The following is a 23,896-nucleotide window of genomic DNA, read 5'->3' on the forward strand; positions in this document are numbered from 1 at the left end:
GTAGTCAGTCAGTCAGTCAGTCAGTCAGTCAGTCAGTCAGTCAGTCAGTCAGTCAGTCCGTCCGTCCCGGGCCCGGGCACCCCGAGGGGGTCCGTCCCCCACCGCCCCCTCAGGCACCGGTTTCCAGCCCTCCCGACCAGCGGGCACGGGGTCCCCCCGCTTCCCCCTGCGGGAGGGGGCTGCTGGGGAGAGGCGGTTCCCCAAGGAAAACCCCCGGGCGCCCCAGCGCCCACCTAAACGCATCATTCGCTGCACACGGAGTCTGGTGTTTCACACTATGCGCTTTATTGCTGTCATTTAACTTGGTGTTTTGCCGGTTCCATGTTTAAGTGACTTGGTCTGCAGACCAGACTGAGACCTGGCCAGTGATCTTGGCTCACCTGGCAATAAAAGGCAGCAAGTGGAGAAACTCTTCTTCTCAAGGGTTTCTCTGAAGAGAAACCCAAGAAATCTTCTTGGGCAAGAAGCACTTGGACAACACCCTCAGAGATATGGTATAAATTGGGGTTGCCCTGTGCAGGGACAGGAGTTGGACTTGATGATCCTTGTGGTTCCCTCCCAACTCAGGGTGTTCTATGATTCTATGATTCTTCTCAAACACAACCGCCAGGAGACAGCTGCGGTTTGGTGTCGGAAACATCAGCAAATCCAAGTGTGAGGCTGCCAGTGTTGGGTATGGTCAGGCTCCCTGCAGGAAGGTATGGGACAGCAGCGTACGCAGCCAGGAGGTGGGATGCCTTCCCTCCATGGGGAAACAGGCATTGGTAGGATAAGAGAAAAGTGAGAGGCACTTCCCATCTCTTCCCCTTGCTCTGCTGGAAGGCACCTGTCAGCAGGCCTAGATGCAGCCCAAGACCTCCTTCTTCTTATGAAAGGATGCCAGTGTGGAAACCCACTCTACCCTCAGCCGCCATGCCCGACCTCCTAGGCCTGCCAGCAGACCTCGTCCGGGGTGCGTGGGAGAAGGGTGAGGTGCTCTTCAGCCAAGGGAAAGTTAGACAGGTTTGATAATTAAGCGTGCTGAAGCTTTGAACATTATGAGCAAATTGCCAAGCCCTGGGCACCCAGTCCAACCATCTACCACAGGGCCTTGGTCAAAGAGTGCTGCAGATCCCTCTTAGCTCATGTGCCCCGATTTCCTTCTTGTACCACAGGGAGCAGAAGGAGGTAATACTCATCCAGACCTCTTCCCATCACGCAGCCAGGGTGCACAGGCTGGGCAGGCAGAGGTATACAACACTGCCAGCTGAGCGTTTTGGTTGTTGGCAAATGAAGCGCAGACATTCACAACTGTTAGCCACGTCTTTCTGTCTGGAACAAATCAGACTCTCCCCAATAATTCAGAGTGTTGAGAATTGTGCTTAGCTCTAAGGGCATGTCTGTACAAGGGCTGCATGGGCACTGCATCACTTAGGAACAGCTCCAGACACCGTCAGCTACCCCCCACCCCATCCTGAGCACAAGGGACGCTGCATTCCTAAGCCCCCTGGGCAGTTCAAGGCACTGCAAGGCTCACCTGGGCGCAGTGCCTTCTAGCCCAACGTCTACCGCTTGGTGGGTGAGGGAACTTTTGCGGTTTTATCTGCTGTCATGCCTGCACACAAACTGCCATGCAGATGTGTCTTCTTCCCTTGGGTGGGATGTGTCTGGAAGTAGAGAGGCAGGCTCACATTCGGCTTTTGTGTGTCAGTAAAAACTCTACAGGTAGTTTACTAAAAAGCTATGTTTCTGGGAGAGCAATCATGTCTGTTCCTATTTGCTCAGAAGGCAAGATCTCAAAATACAGAATCCTAAAAGGTGGAGCCCTCTCAAAGACATGAAAATACATAAAGGCTATTCTAAAACCAAGAGGCCTTCACGTTTGACACTGCTGATGTTTAGCCCCACTGTTCTAGCTGACACAGCCTCTTTCCACCACCAGTTAGAATTATATTTCTGACCATAATAACAACAACAGTGGTTGCAGCAGCTACATTTTCTCCAGCCCTTGGCCCTCGATCAAATGAATTAGAAGTTCTAAGAAATTTACTGCAGCCACTATGGAAGAAAATTATCACTTTGCTGTGTGCAAATCGCAGGGTGCAGCCCTGTGGAAATCAAGCACAAAAGGAGACCTACCACAGCTGAGATTTTTGATGGTTCCACAGGAGATCAGAGGGCTGTAAAGGATATGTGAATTGCCACAACACTCCTAATTTGCAAAAAGGGTCTAAAAATTAAATGGAGCTATTTTAAGAAGTAAGATCTCTAAGCAGTATAGTGGGTCTGGTGTTTTAGACTGCTCTTTATGAGCAAAAATGACACCCGATCAGATGAATGGTAGAAACACAGCAGTACAAGAGGGATAACAGTACGAATGAGCTCTAAGTTGGTTCCATGAGAACAGGCTGTGCAGAATTCCTGTGAGGCATTTAATTTTCCTTCTGAAATGTTGCTGTCACAGAAAAGTCTGGTAGGGGATCTGCACGCATCCACTCCACTTTACCTGCTAAAGAGTTCATTAGCAAGCAGGGTGTTTTCGGGCTTTGAGGCTAGGTTCATTCCTGCACATTCATGCAGTATCCCCTCTTCAGGGTGACCTAGAAATGGAGGCACAGCACGAGGAACAGAGTTTGTAATTACGGGGGTTAAAACACTTTCAATTTCCCCCTAGAAATCTACCCTTTAAAGCTCTCACCCTTGAAATCACTTTCCAGAATCAAGACAGTATTGCTCATCTCATGACAGAAAGGAAGTTATGCTCCTGAGAACAGAGGAAGTTAAGGGAGGTGACAGAGGGATTGAGATGCACCTTATTCAGCACTCAGTCTGAAGGTACCCAAGGAAGGTATTTGGAAGAGGTGAGAGAAGCAGCTATTTAGGGGAGAACTATGTGACTGGAAATGAATATTCCAGATGCTTCAGACAGGTACGCATTCCCTCATCTGCTCCAAACAGATGAGTTACCCCTTAGAAGTGCAACTTATAAGTCACTTTTCTCCACATGTAGGTTGACTTTTCAGGGCATTCAGTACATTTGTAAGTCAGAATTTCCCTCTACAAAAGTCATATTGACCCTTCCAAGAGGATCATATTTACCCAGGTGTCCACTAGTTCTACTGCTCACCACAGTTTCTAGGGATGTGCAAGGGAGAAAGAGCAGACTTCCTGTCTGAGCCCCTCAGGCACCCTGTCTTCTGTGGAACTCTTTATAAAAATTGACATCCCATTTGCCATCCCGCAGACACTGGGTGCCGGTACACTTTCAAAACTGTAGTTACACACACCTGTTAGCAATTTCCATCCAGTCCTAGTGGTTTCTTACTGTTTGTTTTATCAGTTTTATCCATTCTCTCTTCAAAATCCCTTCCATTTCCAGGATATCCACTGGTGAACACTGATTCAAAACGTTTATGAACTTCTCTGCACCGGTCTTGTATATTTTGAGTAGTCCTGTGAAAACCATGGTTCTCAATTAGTCCAGCAGACTTCTGAAAGGTTCCTGTTCCTAAGGATTGAAGAAAGATTATTTGCTTTGATTATTTTGATTGCAGGGGGGGAGGGAAGGGGGCACCCAATCTAACTGTTTTCTTACATTTAATCTGCAGGAATATGTGCCCTTTTTTTCTATTTTTTTTATTTCAGTATTACATCACCTTTTTTTAAAGAAATCTTCTTGTTTCTATTAACTTTCTTTAGCCTGTTGTTTACCTGTGCTGTCTCCCTTTTGCCCATTCTCAGGCCTTCCTTAATAATCCAAGTGCATATAGACCTCATATTTCTAAAATGTGCATCTTAAAGAGCTTCCTTGCTGCCTCTGAAAAATTAATTTATCTGCACTTTTAAAGTTCAAACTCTTTTATTTTTACATAGTTCCTCTTTTTGAAACTGAGGACAAATTTGCTGCTGCTTCTGTAATGATACTGCATCAAAATATAGTAAGGTGGTTGTCACAGAATGGCTCTTCAAATATGAGATTGCAAACCCGATCCTGAATGCTACTCAGGGTGAAGTCAAAAGCTCTCTATCTTCTTGTGAGCCTTCTAACAAGTCGTTCCATGGAAGAGACACTGAAAGTGTTTAAAAAGTCAGCCTCTGTGTGACATCTAGGTGTAACATTTGTACAATCTACACACAACCAATAGAGCGTCCTCCTCCTGCTGTATTTTCCACCCTGATCAACCTGATCCTCCTTGGCATTTCACTACCAGTAAACCAGACCCAATATTGGGTTGGTTAATTATGGAACAAGTCAGTCATAATTTGTGCTCCTCTAAAATCTCCCTTTTTAGGCTTGACATGTTAACCTATGCAGGTATTATTTGATTTCTACTAAGTTTGTTAATTGGATTTGATTTGAAGAGCAGCTTTTCCAAAACCAAAATGGTTTTAAGGGGAGGTGAATTTCCTGTCACTCTGAAATCTGGTCATCACTGACTAGAATGTTGCCTGGCTCAGTAACTCCTCATGGGGCTGTGGTACCGTGAGACTGTTACCAGAAGATTGTTTATAGAGCTGCAGTAAATCCACATCCACTGATACACCGAGCCAGCAGAAAAAGTACCAGGAAGGACTAATGGTCCTCAGGCAAATGGCTTTGTTTCAGGACTTCAGACGTTTTACAGGACTCCAGACAGGGGATGGATATGTCAATGTTTTTTAAAAAAAGCATCTATTACTGGCAGGATCAGTACACAATCCTGCAGAGAGGCCATAGTCTCCAAGCCAACAGGGTGGGCAGGGTATCGTATTTTTTTCTTTACTACTAGGAGAGAGAATAAAGCTGCCCGCTACTATATTTTTTTGTAGATCTCTGAATGGCCATTGGTTATAATCAAAAGGTATCGGAACAGTAAATTTTGTGCTGTATTTTTTCTGCCATGGAATTAATTTTAGTGTTAGGATTTGATTTTTATTTAACAAAGGCAGGGGGTTCAATAAAGTAATGTTTTACCTGCCACCTGATGTCTCTGAAGTAAAGCACAACAAAAAATATATTTAAATTCTTAACCTTTTACAATAGTTTTATAAAAGAAATACCGAATATGTTCTCAAAATAAAAGAAATGGGACATATCTTCCCAGAGGTAAAACAGAAGTTAACGAAGAAAATATTTCTCCCCACACCGTATAATGTTAAACCATGTTATGATGGCCAAATAAGAACACAATCTATGAAATTTGTACATTCAGAAAGTATGTCAATACAAGCAGAGGCATTATTTTTTGTCTGGTGACATACTCTTAATTTAATCTATTTTATAAAATTTGGTTCCTAATAATTCTTTACATACTGTTTAATGTGAATACAGTAATTAATAAGCCTTTCTCTTTATTTGCCTAATGCGGTGCCAGATAGATCTGATACTCTATTTTACTTGTTTGGCAACCATGTGCATTCCTTGACTGCCTGTTTTAATCCTGCCTTTAAGTCTCTTAAGGTAAATAAAGATAATCCATCCAGAATCCTCCTCCTCTCTGATAATTTTATCTTCAGCTTCTTCTGCGTTTAACTTCATACTTTTATTCTCAATGAACCAAGTGTACAGACCTGCATTTTATAGCTTTGAACGTCATTTTTCTGAGAAGAACTGTGAATGAGTGTTAACGACAGAATGATACCAAGCGTCCTATAATAGCATTTGGCTATTTCATTTTTCTTACACAATACAGGGATAACAGCATAAAGCCCCCAGTAAGACAGGTATGCTTACTAATGATGTTGAGCAACATTCAACGTTTACTAAGATGGATGAAGTATCTTTAATTAGAAGTAATCTTAGTAAGAAGTATCTTTTACTACTGCTACTACTTACTTTAATACGAAGTCTCTTTTCTAATATTAATAAGAAGTATCCTTAATAAGATAGATGAATAGAGTACAACTAAGTTATGAACACGGTCTACCTTATTACCATGCAAACACAAAGTAAGCATGTGTTGTGATTAGGTACCTGTTTTTCTTTGTTTTGTTGAGTTACATAGGCACAAAGCCTCTAAAGATGGCACCAGAAGTTATCCAACAACTTATGATAGCAACAAGAGGATTATGAGCTACTGTCATCTTTTCTTCAAGTTACTGACAGAAATGAGCAAGATCCTCAGAAGTGATGTGGCTGCCTTGCAGGTGATATCATATTCAAACTAAAAGGAAAGTCAAAACAGAAGGCAAAGAGGTACCAAAGATACATCCACAAAAATCACACGTTTTCAAGTTATAGTGGAAAAAAAGAAAGGCCTGAAGTAAAGAAATGTTGAATATCTCTTCTTCAGTAATCCTCACACACTTTAGAGCTCTGTCAGTTTTCAGTGTGAATTTAAGTAGTTGTCGGGAACATCTGTTTCATTCTGCAAAGTGTGGCATCAAAGTCAGAGGTGTGCAAATATAGGCTCTAATTGATCCACAAACCTGTACCTCACCAATTTGAGTGGAAATGGAGCAGATCTCTCACATCAGTGATGTAACACTTTTAGAACCATTTTGATTTACATGATTAAAAATCCAATCATCTTAGATTTTGAAACCTGAAAATAAGAATTTTTCATGTTTCATAGTGATGTCTATGATATCTGAAGTGGATAGAAAACACCGTTTGTATTTTACTACTATTAAGTCTATTTTTTTATGGCCTTGACTTTGATGACAAAACCTGGGTGAAATCCCTGTTGATATCAGTAACATTCCCATCAAATTCATGGGGCCAGAACTTTGCTCCATGACTTTTATTGTGTTTCCATAGTTAAGAATAAAAACTGTTATCACGTCTAGACACAACCATGGATTCTTTCAAATATTACAAATGGTGGAGTTTCTCTCTTTAAAGCTTGCAACTTATTGGCTAGATAGGAATGCTTTTTATAAAATACCATTTTGTTTAAAAAGATGTGGCTTATTTTCCTTTGTTCTTCTCCCATGATAAACAACCAGCTTCATATGCATATATTGGAAAATGCTAAGATTCTTGGATACTGGAAGAGTGTTCTTGAATTCAGAGAGAACCATTCTTAAATCATAGCAGAGATTTTGATCCACCATATTAATACACACACTGCAAGAGGCCATGTGACTTGAACAAGCAAAACAAAACAAAACAATGTGCAGGATCTTCCTTTCCACCACAACTAGAGAAACGCATGCTTGGAATTAGCTTTCAACAAGCCTGCTTTGGTCTGAACTGTGCCTGTGGCGGGCCTTTCAGTAGTTTAGTTTCTATCTCCACCAACGGAAGGTGTATGAGTGATGCAGGGGCTTATGATATATTGCAACCTCTTTTGACTTACAGAATCAGACAGACTTTGAAATCCCACATAATTTTTCTTTAAAGTAGAAATATGGAGACAGGTATTTCTTTAATGCAACTCTGTTCATTTACAAAGGATGTTTATAAAGTCATGTTTTTCTCCGGCCATAGTAAAACTATTTTGCTTTGACCACAGGTTTGTCTTTTCTTCTGGGTACTGAAGGGACAGCCTACAAGGGCTCTATTTCATTAAGAACATGCTACATATTTTTTTGTGGCCACCTTCAAGACATTTGTCATTGCATGCATTTGTGATGGTTTTGTAGTCTCTCTTTTTCACACGCACAGACACATACAACTTACATAACTGTTGCGTTCGGTACAAGAATCTCAGTAAGTGCCTGTACCATCTGGCTGAGCCATAATAGCATGCATTTGCATGTGGTCTAGCTCCTGGGTGGTATTTTCGCATTGTTTCAGCTATCGCTAGACAAAGAGTCATTTAATTGTGTCTTCAATGAGCCTGAACAGAAGACAGCTACTATGCCCAAGAGCTTCACTGGGAAAGTGTGATTGCCCAGCCCCCACCACCGCAACATACAGAAGCAAAGTGAGGAGGGGGAACATGAGCTAAGGCACTCTCTTAATTAAGTAATGTCAAATTCAGTGGCCATTTTCTTCCTAACTGGCAGCTGTCTTAGCTGCCAGCTGCTCTAGCTTTTTTGCAGCAGCTATCTGACCCATGAGACATTGCTGACCTCTTCCTCTGCCCTTGTTTGCTAACCTCACAACACTCCCAGCCTTGCACCACTCTGGAGAAGGTGGGAGGACAGCAGGAATACAGCACTGACATAAATCAAGGATCATGAATGGGCTATAAAATTTCTGACTCATGTGCCTCTGTGTGCATTTGTCTGTGACACAGGGGGACGGGCAGCTAGAAAAGTGACATGAAAAGCCTGACAAATAAAAAAGAGCTCTACTCAGAGAAGGTCACAGCAAAGGTCAGTGAACTTCCCTGGTGAGAATGAGTGTGCCACCAGGTAATGGGAAACGGCAGTGGGCAGACCTCCAGGAGGCCTGAATCGGTTCACTTATCAAATCAGAAAATCGAGGCCAAATTGGAAAACAAAAGCATTGAAATACCAGAGAATCCACATAATTTTTACTCTGAGGATGATAATGTAGGGCTGTTTAAAAGTAAAAACCATCAGAGCAACAACAACAAAAAATCTTAGCTCAAATCTTTCAGAGTTTGTTATCCTAAGTTGATCCACGAACGCTGTCTGTGTTCTTCCCACACACTGAGGAGGACAAGTAAGCAAGTTTGTTATTTCCTTAATTAGGGGGCTAACCGTTCTTTAAATTACATATATTTTAAAATTGTTTAATTAATATATGCATCCTTGGCTTCTCCAAGTAAGCAGGGAAACAGCACGCTTTTAGTTTGCACTTCAGAAATGCCACAAATAAATAAATGAAACTGAGTAACAGAAGGAACCCTGTCTACCAGTTAGAATGGGACTACTCAGTCCTCTTTTTTTCTAACCTGCATTGTATCACCCACTACGAAATGAGCATAAACATATACTGGCATTGTCCCAGTAAGGATACTGAAAGACACAAAGAGGAATAAATTATAGTTATGCTCAGACATGAAATTGTGAATTAAATACTCATAAAATTTAGTAAAGTATCCTAAATTATTAATGATGATGATACTGAAATCTCATCAAGAAGCAGATGATGACATCAGAGCAGAAGACACTGGACTAGATTGACTGGTATGCTTCAGGTTTTTTATACAATGTCAGTGACACCAAGTACTCGTAAACCCTGCTTAACCAGGTAAATTATGTCTGCAGCTCCTTAGGGTTCTTTAAATGGCACAAAGCGGCAGCTGAAGCATAGGAAGGTACCTTTCCTGCATTGCTTGACTCGCTGGTTACTTGGAAAAGGAGCACTGATTTTTTTATGGGCTGTACACAGTACAATACCTGCTAGCGACATGGATCCTTTAAGAGTGATTCTGCCCGCTCGGTAATGTTTTGCTTTAAGAAGGTTAAACCAAGTCTTTAATGATGACTTGAATTTGGAATATATAAAATCACAGCCTGCGAATGCATCATTTAAAGTTATTTCATGATGTTGGTTGGCAATTTGTTGCCTGTCTTCAGAATTTGGACCTAAATGCTGCCACAGCATGAGCTGCATGAATCCACATGTAGCTATTTTCACTCGTTGAAGAAAATAATAGTTGTAATCTTCTTATGTTACAAGCATCCTAGAAGCCTTTCCTAAGTCACTCTCACAGCATTCTTTCTATGAACAATAGGCGGATAGAAGTATTATCAACACTAGAGAAATGAAGGCGAGAACTGTCAGAAAGACAGGTGTCCACCTGCAATTACACTTTGGTAATAGCACAGTGTCAAATTCCTTCAGCTGTTTGACCGTGCTAGTGAAAGTGTTTATCCCACAACAAACGAGGATCAGATGCTTTGTTATCACCTGCCTTGGCCCCCTAATCGGCCAGGCTACTTAGCCACTCTATCAGTTATGTTGTCATAAGATAGCAAGTAAGTCTATATTAATACACTTATTCTGACAAAAGAGTAGGATGTACGCTTTTCTGTTCTGGAGCTAGTAATTGGAAATTTTCACTTAACCTCTCGGCCTAGAAGATATATAAATATTTTTCAATTAAAGATGGGGCCAGTAAACCACAGGGAAAGACCACGGCTGCAGAAAGTACTGAGATTATAGTTTGGATTTTGAATCATATTTTAGAGGGAGTTATCTGGATGCCAGGAAATGAGAATATTTTGTGTACCGAGATCAGAATAAGGATTGGTGTAGTTTCATTTAAGTCAATGACAGTGAAGCAGGAAGAGAGAACCCAATCCTGCAAAGTTTTGACTGAAATCATAGGCTGTGCCTGCCAGCTAGTGGGAACACAACTGAGATTTAAACAAGAAGTGGGATCCCAGCAGTAATGGCTGGATCTCGCAAATACGTGCTCTGAAGTCTTTCGCAGCTATTCTCCTACTCAACAGACATCTCTTCATGTTATTTTTAAAAGCAACTGCTTGTTGATTGATGAACCAGTACTAAGTGTCTTGCAGTGATATTAACTTAGAGATGTTTCAGTACATATTGACAATAGCTTTGACATCAACACTCAGAGAACAGAAGCACAGCTAGCTTTGTTGGCACTGGGAGTATCTTTTTCTAAATCAGTCTATGTAAATGGGAGAAGTGTAATGAATTAATCACACTTATTTTTATGACAGATCATTGGTATCTAATCTTTCTCTTTCTGGAAGAAAATTAGCATCCTGCCTGTGATAATGCCACCATGACTTGGAGGCCTGCTTTTCCAATCTTAGTTACTGCCTTACTGAATATTGAGTTTGTGATGGTTTTCCCACACACACAAATGAGAGCTAAAAACAGCAAAAGAAGTGTTATAAACTACATAGACAGCCCTACAGACCGATGTCGCACTCCATAATGAAGAAGATATACTTGAAAAATTTGGGATATAGACTCGCTGATAAAAAGGCGAGAAGATGATGAACTTTCTTCTTCCAGGCAGATGGGGACATGTGCAGGTAACAACACTTCTGAAGGGAAGCCACGAAAACATCCTGTGCGCCATAGGCGGATCTTGGTGAGTAATAGCAAGGAGAAAGAAAAGTAGCATCTTAAACATTTTTTATAAATTAACTGACCGACGGCGTGCCAAACGGCTGAAGTCAGGAGGTGGGGGATGAGGGGCTCTGGCTTCTCCCCTTACCTCTGACACCCGCCGGCCGGGCTGATCCTGTCACCATGCCGCCGCCGCCACCGCCTCAGCTCTCCTCCCGCTCCCTCTCCGGGAAGTTACGGTTCCTCAGACGGCACCCGCGGCTCCGGCCATGGCTCCTCGCGTCTGCGCGGAGGGGACTGAGGGAAGGCGGGCGGGGAGAGAGGAGGGGGGGAGGCGCTCCTCCTCTCCTCTCTCCCCGCCCGCCTCAGCCGGCGGCACCTCCGGGCGGCGGCTCCTCCTCCGCCGCTCGCCGCGCCGCGCCTGTGGCAGCCCGGCAGCATGGCGGCGGTGGAGACCAGTGTCTGCGAGACGGCGGGTTGCAGTAGCGAGGCCAAACTGCAGTGCCCGACCTGCCTCAAGCTGGGCATCCAGGGGTCCTACTTCTGCTCTCAGGTGAGGTTCCAGCGCTGCCCGGCGGCTCCGCTTCCCTTCCCTCCCTGCTCGCCTTACCGGCGGGCGCCTCTGGGAGCCCGCCCGTCCCCACGCTGCGGGCCGGGTTTTCCTCCCGCGGGCTGCTCGTAGAGGAGAATATTCCATCCTTTCGCAGAGAGGAAATACGGGAGGGATGGCGGGCGGGAGCGGGGGGAGCCGGCATGAGATTTCCAGTCAGCAAATGGGACCGGTGTGGGAGCGCGGGGCCGGGCGCTCCCCTCGTCTGCCCCCCGGGCCCGGCCCTTCGTGCCCGGGTTTCCCTCCCTCCCTCCCCGCGAGGTCCATGCGGCTTCGGGGAGGTGCGTCCGGCGTTTGTCCCCAAAGAAAGTATCCCCCCCTCCGTGGGGGGGGGAGCCTGGGGGGGCGCCAGGTGGGGCGAGCGCCCCTCTGCTCCCCCTGGGCTGGGGCAGCGCGGGACTGGCTGAGTGAGGAGCAGCCGTAGCCTCCCTCAGAGCGTGCACGGGTTTTTCGCTGCCTGCAGGTTTGGGCGGTTCTCCCCCCACCCAAAAAAAAAAAAAAGCTTAGTGGGACAAAATGAGACGTGCTCATCAAATTCCAGCGTGTGCATTTCTGTGTCTCCCATCAGCTCTGGCTCTGGAGTTGCTTGGCTTTGATAAATACCAGGAGACTTGTTGCTCTGAAAACAGATTTGCTGTTTCCTTTAAATAAGAACTTTTGGGAAAATGATTTGGTGCTCTTCCTGTTTCTCCCCCTCCGCCGCCCCCCCCCCCCCCCATGTCTTTAGACATGTGCCAAACAGGGAGATTCAGGTTAGGCCAGTTGTCATACAACCATGAGCTCCTGTTAAACGTACTCTGTAGGCCCCAGCTATCCTTGCTTATTACCACAGTGGTAACAGTTTGGTCCTTAATTTAAGTAGAAAGGACTGTCTGATGTCTGTTGAGTGTTCTTTTTTTGGCTTTTTTTTTAAATAACGTTAAAATGCCCAGTAAAATACATAGCCTAATCCTTTGAATTTTTTTTGTGTGTAATTTCTGTCAACATCAGTGAGGAAGTATGTGTGTAATTCAGAGATTAATTGTGACCTTCATTGTCAGAATTATAATTCAGGGTAAAATAATTCAAGTTTTGTAGATAAACTTAGCAAAAATCATTCAGTTGCATCAGCTAGACTAGCTTACTAATTGGACAAATTTTTTTTCTGAGTCAGGACATAAATTGATAGTTCTGGTTTGCATAGGACTAGGGGAAAACTTCCCACGTGCACTTAACACACCCACTGCATGGTTTCTGGTACTTTCCCCTGAAGTCTCTGGTGCCAGATGCTGGGAGTCAGTGCTAAATTAGACCGACTGTAACTCAAAATTTTTCTGATGATTCTGTATCTCCAGTTCCCATGTGGTGCTTACAGCTGGTTTGTAGGATTTGCTCTGCATTTTACTACCCGTTTTGACACGTCTGATATAAAGCTTGTCATAAAAACATCTTCAGCATATACAAATATTAGTTGGTGATGACAAAACCATTTGTTAACAGACCTAACAAGCCTGTGTAAGGAGTTCAAGTAACATCTTCGCTCCGTCTGTCCCATCCCCAACGTGGCTAGTTTTATGCAGGATGCAGAGATTCTTCTTATCTATACATTAGGTTTAGTTCTTTTGAAATGTCTACTACTGTTGTAAGTTAAAAGGGGAATTACCAGAAGTATTTATTAGCTTGTAAATTGGGCTGCTGGATAACTGACTACATGCTTGTAAAGCTGTCCTGCCTGCAAAATAAAATACTGACCTGGGAATGCTAGTCGTCTTACTTCTGAGGGACATTGGTGTGTTGTTCTTCCTCACAGTGCCTCGCTGTCCTGATCAGTAAAGTAGGTAAGTATAATTATTCCCCATATGAAAGGTGCTTTGAAGGTTCTGAGGCGACACGTTACAGAAGAGAGAAGGAAATTAATGGCAGCCTGTTTTCAAGACATGCAAAAAATGTCGTTCCCTGAGAGACGAGTTGCTGTGTTCAGGCTGTTGAACCTTCAGCCCCCCTTGGTACCTCCTGTGGGGCCCAGCATGGGCTGCCCCGGGGTTCCAGTTCTGCCAATTGTCTGGTGTGCGTGATGGCGGGGACTCACTGCAGTGCTCTGCTGGCGTCTTGTGAGCACAGTCAGGAGGGTAGGTGAGGTGCCGCTGACAACCTGGCTAGCTGTTCAGATAAGCACGTGATAGGCAAAGGAGCCTTAAAAGCCAGGAAACTTTCTCTGGACTTCCAGCAAGTTTCAGTTGATAGTTCTGGACTGGTCATTTATAAAACTTTTCCAACGTTCTCTCTTTGGTGGTTTGCTATCCGTTTTGGTACCACATGCATAAATAACAGTTAGATAAGCTAGTGAGCGAACCTCGGATGTTACTCTGCCTTCAGCACAGCCTGAATTACAGCTGGTACAGTCCTATTCCCTGTCTCCAAAGGTGAAGGTTTCTACCCCTTCCATTAAGCTGCCCCTGGTTCTTTGGTGAGCTACTTCTGGGGTTTTTAGTTTTTTTTTTTTAATGGAGGAAAAGCAGTTGCATTAAATGTTCTGCTAGTTTAGCTCCCCAAAGCTGTGCACTGCAGGGTCAGAAAACACCAGTGCTTCAGGAGCATGCTGCCGAAGAGGACTTGGCTGTTGTTGCCCGGTTTGGCATAGCCCTAAAGTCAGCCCACCCTTAGTGAATGCAGCGGTGTTACCTACGGTATGTAGGCGCTTACTCTGTGCTGAGTGCAGGATGGGAGTGACAAGCTACCTGGCATCTCTTTGAGGGGTAAGAGCATCTGTACGGACACGCACACTAGGTTAATGACTTTGCTTGGAAGCCTATGATGGCTTGTTCATACAGCTAAAACTCCAAGCAGAGCTAAATCCAAATTTGTAAGAGTTTACTTTCGCCAATGCTAAGAATAAACAATAGAAAAGTGAACTACTGTAGAAGGGTAACCACTATGGAGCAACGTGTTTGGATTATAAATAGTAATGTACAATTTGTTAAAAAAAACCTAATGCAGGCAGTATAGGAATGACAAACTTGGTGTAGTGAGGAGATTGACATAATTTTTTGTCACTGCTCGCAGAGAATTGAAGTGAACTTTTCAGGTAGATTGTATCAAGACAGTGATATCCCCAGTGGATATATTATTTGTTTTCCCCTTCCTTGAAAAAGGGCTTTATTCTGGTAATTTATTTTTTCCCCCCTTTCTACATCAAGAAGTACACCTCAACAATGTGCCCTGAAAAATGCTTGCTCTGAAGTAATTTGACATCCTCTGAAATTGCTTTGAGCCAACCCTGTTTCATCTCTGGGTCTTGTTTCCACATTGGAAACTGGGTTCAGCTGTAGAATAACTGTTGTGCTTGTTGGGTGATGGGCAGAAAGGGGGCCAAGGCAGCTGAATTCTGGCCTTGCAGGGAGGTTTTGAACTGGTAATTGAGACGGGCTAAAGATGGCTTTTAGCAGTGGAGGAACTCTGAGGTGGTGTGTTGAACCCCAGCATTATGTTTTTTTTTTTTCTTCACTCCAAGGTGTAATGAGGGGAATATTCTGCTGAGGGATTCTGTCTGCTGTTAACCTTTAACAAGATCTTCATTTAGGCTAGTGAATCAGGTACTGTCACTGCCAGCTACCTTCTTTCACTGTCTTGCTTTTTGTTTTGTAGAGACTTACTACAGTGTTGTGTATGTTTATCATCTTAGACTGAATTACTGTATCTCACTGTGTCCTCTGAGTGTGGAAACAACACAGATGCCCAGCATCACATCTCAAGTGTGTTGTTCCTCTTACAAAGACTAATTTGGGGTTGTGAAATCTGCCTTTATAGATACAGGTGTCACTTGTGTGTAAATTATATGTAGTATATATAAACAGTTTTTGTTTAAATACACAAACAATTTACATTTCTTCTATTCCTTCTGCAAGCTGCTGAATGATAAACAGAAGGAAAGTAGTAGCTGTTCTTGAGATCCTCAGTTACCTCTTTTATATGGGCCTTCTAATTGTAAATTGGTCTCTTACTAATAATTTTTTGTTGCTTTCATGAAAGCTTCCTCTCATACTGTTTATATCTGTATAGGTGTCTCAGACGAAACAGAGTAGTCTGAGGTTTTCTGTGGTGTGGACTGGATGCTGGTGCGGGGCCATTTCTCCAGCCAAATGCAGAAATACCTGCTTCTAGCCACGTACTGGAAACATCTTTATAATAAAAAGTCAGTGGCCTGGGCTGCATTTTTTTTTTTCCACAAGAGGTGGAGGCTACAGATTGCTGTCAGAGTAGTAGTCCTAACTACTCAAGGAGAATGGTTGTCCCTTCCTGCTTTGTGCGCCTGTGTGTCCTCAGTCCCAGGTGTATCAAGTGATCTGGCTATAGAGTCAGAAGTGGGGACATGGTGGAGCTGCCGCACCTGAGTGGTGGTTGGACGTGTGTTTGAAGGGAAACAATTTATCTGAACTGTACAGTGGGTAGCAGCATCTCTCCTGCAATAGTGGATGCCCACTGACAGGGCTCCTTCTATTTGAGGTGGGGTATGACTTGTTAAATTCCAGTGACAGGAAAGAAGTGCTTCTCTGTTTACTTGGTAGGTTTGCGTACTCACTCCTTTCCGGGAAGCACATTTTCACTGATACTCAGATCTAGGCCCTTGACAGCTTTGGATACTCAAGGTCACAGTAATTTGTAAAAAACTGTGGTCCTGAAGAGGAGGACGGTGTTGTCCCGTCCCCCACTTTGCTGTTTCCTTTCACCTTCAGTGTGTTGGGGGTGGGGAGCGAGGAGCAATGGACCTGGGTGAAATGATTTTTGTTTTTTGTCCTGTCTTGTGTCAGACCATAGGACGCAAGTGCCATATTTCATTCTTGGTTCACTGTTCTTTGCTGTGCCTAAAATAGGCTGGAACCTGCTGCTTGGATCCAACTGCAACACATATGGGTTTCTTTTAGTATAAATGACACTCTGCAGATGCTGCCTTCTAGAAGATCTTCTGACAGACTTCCTTCACCAGGAAGCTGGTATTTTTAATTGCCTATAAATCACCATGAATACCTGTGTCTGTGGTAAACACTTGGTTATTGCTGAGGCACAAATGCCGAGCCCTCCTAGCTTTCTGAAAGTAAAACTTCAGACTCCTATAGGTAGGCTTTCTGAGCCAGTGTTCAATATACTGAAAGGATGGTCTAGTTTGAATTTCTCTGGTCTGATGTTCCTTCGCTACTCTCAGAAATCACTTGAATATCTCTGTAAATCTGAAGAGTTGCAAAATGCAGTCCCTTCCTCAAAGGAAGGGCTCTGTCATGTGGAACCCAGGAGTCTGGATGAGATCAGGCTTTAGATAAAGGAGAAAGCCAGCATTGTTGATACCGAGGTGCTGCGTGTAGGTGCTTCCCTGGAATTTGAATCTGAACTTGCATATTCAGCTCCTCTGAAAACCTGACTAGCTGTTTATGCTGCTTAGGCTAGTTTGGGAATTCTATACTGAGTTTTTCAGGCCAGAGGCCATCTCTGTGGGCTTATACCGCACCTAGAAGAATAGGGTTCAGCATGCTAAAAAGAGGCAACTGTTTTATTTTAACATTAAATGTATTAACAATTGTATTCCTCAACATACTTCTATTTATGGGTAAAATGTATGGTTAGTCTGTATTGTATTAAATATATATATATCACTGATAACCTGATCTTTTTCTTAAGCTAAATGCTGTAATTAAGGTTTTTTTTGTCTTCCGTTTTGCATACCTTCAAAGTTTGCATTAAGCAAAACCACATGATGTCAGATTAAGCCCAAGACAATTTTGCATTCCAAAGGACACTTTACATTCTATTAAAAAATTGCTCAGAATATTTTTCAATACCGTGTACCGCTGGCACTGTTCTCTAGATGTTTGCCTATTACAATTCAGGGTATAATGACATGCAGAGCCAGCCAGTCTGTCCCTGTAGTCTCAATTCCAGCTGTCTTTTTTTTTTTTTTTTTTTTCTTCCCCCCGTAGAATAGGTATTTTGGGAAATTCATCACGCTGGCTCTAAATGATGAGCACAGTGGATGGAGAAGGGTAATTCTGTGGAAGCTGGACATGAGTTGGAGTTCTCAGAAACTGTACAGCGGGGTGGATTTTGCATACCTGCTGATAGGTGTATTTACAGTGTCAAAAGCCAGGTTGTATAAAGCAGCAGTACCTGAAGGTGAAGGGGATCTTGAAGAGGAGTGTCAGCCTTAAGGCTGGAAATTGCTGACAGAGAGCTGGCAGAGCTAAGTTTAAATGAGTGCTGCCTGACAAAGGCAATTCAGAAGCGCAGTCAACAAGTATGCCTTGAGTTCTGCGTTGTGGTGCCTGCATAGCCTCCTGTACTTGGGTAGCTTATTTAAAGCTAGTATGGCTACGTATGTGGTATAGTTGCAGTGTAGTTAAATCCTAATCTTCGTTGATTTAGCACCCTTTTCTCCTCTGGAATTTGTAGTTGCCTGTGCTTTTCTACCTCTTAATCAGGTTGCATGGATATATGAACTGAAAGAATAAGATCCTCCCTGTTATCACTGTAAAGATGATGATAAGCATAGGAAAAAAAATTTCCTTGCTAGGTAGCTCAATAACTGTTGTAAAGGATTTAGTTTTGTTCTTTCAATGGCTGAATAAAAAAAAAAAGCCTAAAGTATTTGGTAGTGATCGTTGTGTTCATAGTGAAAATGTACTCTACGGTAAAACAAATTCTGCTATGCTGCATGATTCTGTCAATACTTCAACCAGTAAATAGATGTTGGGCTGAGTCCTTAAGGTAAAAATCAGTTACAGAAATAATATGGCTTCCACGAGGTGATCTAAGAAGACTCTTTCTAGATCATAAGGCTGTTTGTGCCTTTGGTTACCTTTTGGTAAATGCATAGGTTCTGGTGAACACTGGGTTGATCTTGTCCCTCAACACAGAATCAGTGTGATTGGCTTAAGAATGGCTTGAAGCCAGAAATGTTGTGAAATATTTAAACGTGTTGATGGTCTATGTCTCAAAATCACAATCGTATTTTCCTTGCTGATGGAATAGTTGTAGCCAAGATTGCTCTAAACAAATTGAGGATTACCCCTCTGCCCCCTGCCTTTTTTTTTTTTTCTGTCATATGTTTGACCTCTCTTCTTGCGTGGTCCTCTTCAGTGTTTCCAAGTCTGTCTTCATTGCTACATAAAAACCACATAAAATAAAACCAAGAATGCTTTAGGTGAGAAAGGTAGGGCTATTAATATCAGACATACTAATGGATAATGTAGTGTTTTAAATGAAATCCAGGAAGTCTTCCAAGAAGCTTAAAGCCAAACTCAGATTATTCATGTGTACTTTCCCCCTGAGGCTAATTAATGTTTTAAAATATAGCCATGCAAGGTCATGTGTTGCTTTTTAACCGTATAGGAAAAAAAAAATCTTTAATTTCTTCATTTTAATATTAAAAATCACCCTGGGTGTTTTTTCCCTGAATTTTGTTTCTTTCATCATTGAAAATTTTCTATCCTGATCTGTATATGGCATAGGAATGTGGAAGAATCATTAGAGGCAGGAATGATGATAGGAAGATTGAAGTAAATGTCTCAGCAGAAGGCTGAGAGGAGAAGGCTCATCAGAGAAGGCTCAGCGAAAAGCAGAATTTTCTCCAGAAAATTCTTCAGAAAGTGGCCCAGATGGAGAGAAAGAGCGGCTTTCTTCCATGGCTTGTCAGGAAGTCTACCATATAGAAGGTGAGGGTGTTTGCAATATGCAGTGGTACATTGGTAGTGCTTTGTCGCCAGAGCTATGATTCTCCAACCTGTGAGATGACAGCTGCCGTATTTTTATCGGGAATTGCCAAGGCAGAGCTCTGCAGGCATGTGCAATGTAGTGCTTGTGCAGTAAGATGTTGAATATTAATAGTTTGTGTGTACCCAGTAAGTCCGGTGCTTACAGGAGGCATATGACTGATCCTACACAACATACATGGGTTGTAGGTGGATGTGCAGCATATCCTTCGAGTGCCTTCCAAAAGTGTCAGACCAAGACAGAGATATTCACTGATTATACACTGCATGTGTAATAGCCTGTGCTTACAAAAATGCTTCGGACTCGCTGTGTATACTTGTGAAGTTGATTGATGTGCATATAATGCACCTATCTGGGATGTCCTGGTGTACAACAGCTTGTTTGGAGCTATGCTGTAGTACTTCTGACAGAGCTGCTGTTCCTCTGGAAATAGGGGGCAAGTAAAATCTGGGAAATAAGTTTGGGAAAACTCAGCCATGTGGCAACCTTATGAAGGATCTTCTTAGGCTGTTCGCAGCTGCAGGAAGTAAAAAGCCAAAGTGGAGCTTGTCAGGTTACTGTACTGCTAGCGGTGTGGTGTTTGCCTGGTGTTTTCTGGTTAAGGGCTGGGAAAGAGGAAAGACCACTGTTGTGTGAGAAAGGAATGGCATTGGGTAATACACCCCAAAATTTTGTGGGGAAGGAGAGAATGAATGACAACCAGTGATTACCACAGCTGATGTATGTCCTCATTCCCCAAATGCTCCTTTATATCACAAGTTTAGGTTTGCAGACTTGATAGCTGCTCTAAGTCCTTAGTTATGTAATCCATCTTCTGCTTCAGAACCGAGGTCTGTTGTTTAAAAGGGGTTTAAAACCATACTGGTGCTTCTAGTGTCCTTGAAATAGGTTTTAAAATTTTTTTTCCTTAAAATAGACCTCAGTTAACCTGTTTCTTTTCTCTCAGTTCTCCAACAGAAAAGAGATAATAGTGTAGCGTAAAGGTCTGTGTATGCAGCAGGTTATACAAGTGTGACAGTAAAACCTTCTGCTGCTTGTTCGAAAAGACAGCTCTGGTAATCTCAAGTGTTGGTTTCAAGGCCTGTTGTTGCCCAGACCGTTACATAGCGCCATGGCATGTCATATGCCAGCCCAGAGAATGCGGTGACTTCAAGGATGTGGTGTAGGAGAAGACAAAAACCAACTGGTTTTGGTAGTGAGGGAAATAGCACACTGCAGGGTCTCTTTGAACATAGGCATACTTGTGCACCACTTTACTTTGGTCTTGTGGATACAAATTGATAACTACCGGTTGCAAGACTAACGAGAAAAAGGGGAATAGATGGCTCTACAGGAGCAGACAGTTAATATTGCTAAATAGCAACTGTGAAGCAGGGGTAGAACGTTATACGCTGTCTTAGTTTACAGATCTGCTGTCTTGAACTGTTTGAGTGTTGTATACATTAGGTTGAATCAGTTGTTGGCTCTGGATGGTAGTTTTACAATGATGATTCAGCATTAGTATTGTGTTTCCTTATAAAGGAAAACAGCCTGCTGCTTTCTTCAGAAATTCAGCTGTAATTGTAAATGATTGGAATTAGCTGTTTCTTAATGGTTGTTTTGAGTGCACATAGCCATTGAATTAGACTTTCTGCTACTAAACCAAGTAATTTCCTAATTAGCACCTTAAAGGATCACCTTTAATGCTGTCTTTTGCAGCTTTTCTGCCTAAATCTCTCATTTTTTCATGTCTTTCCTTCACCTTAGTCTTTATTCTTCTCCGGCTGCTAGCCATTTCCATCTGCCCCTTTGCATTGTTTGTCGCATGAACTGCTCTATTTGTGCTTGGGAAGAAGAGAAAAAGACACACTCCTCCTTCACAGTCACTCTTTTCTTGATTTCCATTTCAACTTTCTCTGTGTTTTTTTTCACTTCCTATTTCCATTCAGTAGTCCTCACTCCCCCCCTCCTTCAGTCTGTTTCATTTGCTCCCCTGTGATCATGCTGAATGGCCTCTGTTGCTTTTCTGTGCTGCGGAAGGAGGTGGAAAGGATGCAATAGCAGGAGGAGATGGCTTCTTGTAGGAGCCAAGGGTGAACTATCCTGCCCACTGCAATGCTGTAAGATCTAGTATGGGGATAGGCTCTGTGTTTCACCCAACCCGAGCAACTATGATGTTTAGTTACTCATTAAAACGATAGGGGGACAATATTTAGTAGACAGTATATCAGCATGTTTCACTGTGGTGGGTGCATCTGTTTGGCTATGCTTTCTGTCTATTCTCACTCATAAGTTGTTGAACATGGTATTTTCTATTCAGACTAGCAGTTACAGTAGCATTTACTGCATGTTGCTGGAAGGGTTAATAAAATCAGTCTTCTAGTTTTCTTTTAAAATACAGTTGTTTCTCTATTTTGTGGGGATGGCATGTCTGTCCAGGTTAATGCTACTTAAAACATACATATATTTTTTTGTTTGTTTGTAATTCTAGGAATGCTTTAAGGGAAGCTGGGCAACTCACAAGTTATTACACAAGAAAGCAAGTAAGTACATTTTTTAAAATCCATCACTTCAATATTGTTTTGAATTTTTGTCCTATGCAGCTGGCTTTAGGTGACCTAGCTTCAGCAGGGGGTTGGACCACATGACCTCCAGGGGTCCCCTTCTAACCTCAACTGTTCTGTGATTCTGTGTCTAAGAATGGTGTGAATTTTCCCAAGATATCTGGCACTGGATTCCGTGTATCTGAAATTTTGTCCAGTTCCTGGTAATCTAAAGATCTATGTAAAATTTTGGAGACAGTGGTACAGAAATCTTTGTTTCTATTTTCTTTTCTGTTTGTATGAAGTATTTGTTGAGCTACATTGCCAGGTATATGAACAGAGAAAGAGCGATGCTGAAATAAAGGACAAGAAGAATAATAAACCATTATTATAAGGCATTGCCAGTCTTGTTCCATCATAGCATTTTGATGTCTAATGTAGCAAAAGGCAGTAAAGTGGGAAAGGTTCTCGTGAAGTCTTTGTGATTAGACACTTGCTGGAATGCAAGTGTGCCAGTCAGAGTGCAGCTGTTCTGTGCGTTTGGGATGTACCCCTTTGCGAGAAGAAAGGAAACCACTTTTGTGCACTGATGCAGCCATTGATAGGAGGATGTATCATAGCTAGAATTTTGCTGAGTGTAGTTGAAGGTAATAAAGAGTATCTGTATGCCTTAGGTACAGCTGGTAGCTCTGGCACAGGAATACTAGTAGACTGGTAGATTCTCCATTACTTGAGTAGTAAAAATAATCAATGAGTTTAAAACCAACCAAACAAAAAGAGCAGACCCCAGTTCTGCCCCCCTTGCCTCCTACCTCCCACCCCCCTGCCCATCTTCATCAAGCCCTGCTTAAAAGGGAGGTGGGATTAAAAGGGAAGTGGAATGGCAGAAATTCAAATTCTCAAGTAATTTACCTCCTCCTTTCCTAAAACCCAATAAAACTCCCTTTTCCATGGCAAATGTTACATGGTGAATAGGTTGGAGTAGCACAGGCAACTACAAAAGTTTTCCTTCTTAGCCTTCCCGGTGTAAGGGTCTCCTAGTTCACACTTGCATCCTGTATCCTATTACTTTGTACCTGCATGGATATGAAACTGTCTTTGTTAGTAGTTCTAGTAACCCTCTGGTGCAGCCTTCTAATGCTGTTGTTTATCTGACAGCATATTTTTTTTTTTTTAAACGATTCCACTAAACTCATGGTGGTGTTGGCTTCATGGATAACTGCTGAGCCCAAGCTGAGCTGGCTTGGTTCTGATAGCCCTCAAGACCTCAATGCAACAAACTACTGAAGCATCTCAAGGGAATCCAAAATACCGCTTCTTTAAAACTTTGGATGTTTAAATTATTTCTTAGTGGTTTATCTAAACTGAATGTCATGTGAGCAGATGGCTCAGTTCTCAGTCACAGAGACTCCGAGGAACTCATGTTAGGGCTTGCTGTGCCATCTCTTTGTTCTTGTGAGTTATAAGAAGAGAAAACAAACTGAAGTTATCAGGATATAAGTTAAAGATTAATGCTACCGTGCTCTTTCTTAACGCTTGCATTCTCTTTCTGAGTAAATATTTGGTAATGCTTACAATCTACTTGCTTCAATCCTTGATGTAAACACCTTCAATCTGCCTTGTTAGGACTGTGTATTTGTGAATGAAGTCAGTCACTGGACCACATCAGACATGAATTTCACAAGGTGGAGAATGCTGGGAACCTCCAGCAGAATGGGACCATTTTGTAAGGTGCATGTAGTGCTTGTCCTGAAATGTAGAAAAGGCAGAACCCACACTGTCTCCATCAGATCTGGAGGGGCGGCAGGCTCCATATATTGAAACTAGCAGTTGGATACCCTCCTTCCCACCCCAGGTCATTTCTGTCACTGAATGCTACAAGATATCACAGAAAAGAAACATTAATCTACAGTGCAAGAGTGCTAATTGGGGGGATAATGAGTGTTTCTGTAGAAATATGCTTTTTCCCAAGAATGAAAACAAGCACAGAACTGTTTTAGAACAACAAATGAAGAGCAACTTAAATAATGACTACACTTCGTGCATTCAGTACTGCTGTCCTGACATTCCCCAGTTTGCTGTTGCATAAAGATAGAGCTGGCAGGATGCGAATTTTGAATGTGAAATAGTTATGGGCAATACAAAAAGGTAACTGCT

General features: G+C 42.7%; 1 protein-coding gene and 1 long non-coding RNA gene across 2 annotated transcripts in view; one reads left to right on the plus strand and one right to left on the minus strand.

The window, feature by feature from the left end:
* Positions 1 to 325: 325 nt before the first annotated feature.
* LOC135313111 (uncharacterized) lies at positions 326 to 11,167 on the minus strand. Its single transcript, XR_010372703.1, has 3 exons — positions 11,019 to 11,167; positions 3,267 to 6,122; positions 326 to 2,579 (listed from the first exon to the last, which is right to left on the minus strand). It is a non-coding gene; the product is annotated as an uncharacterized LOC135313111 (long non-coding RNA).
* A 70-nt stretch (positions 11,168 to 11,237) lies between these two features.
* The window catches only part of METAP1 (methionyl aminopeptidase 1), a 30,553-nt gene continuing 17,894 nt past the window's right edge, over positions 11,238 to 23,896 (plus strand). The window contains exons 1-2 of the mRNA XM_064449999.1: positions 11,238 to 11,423; positions 21,688 to 21,739. Coding sequence (XP_064306069.1) covers positions 11,310 to 11,423; positions 21,688 to 21,739 — 166 coding nt within the window. The 5' untranslated portion in view covers positions 11,238 to 11,309. The remainder of the gene's footprint in view (positions 11,424 to 21,687; positions 21,740 to 23,896) is intronic.

The sequence above is a fragment of the Phalacrocorax carbo genome, chromosome 4 (genome assembly GCF_963921805.1).
Source record: "Phalacrocorax carbo chromosome 4, bPhaCar2.1, whole genome shotgun sequence".
Classification (NCBI taxonomy): domain Eukaryota; kingdom Metazoa; phylum Chordata; class Aves; order Suliformes; family Phalacrocoracidae; genus Phalacrocorax; species Phalacrocorax carbo.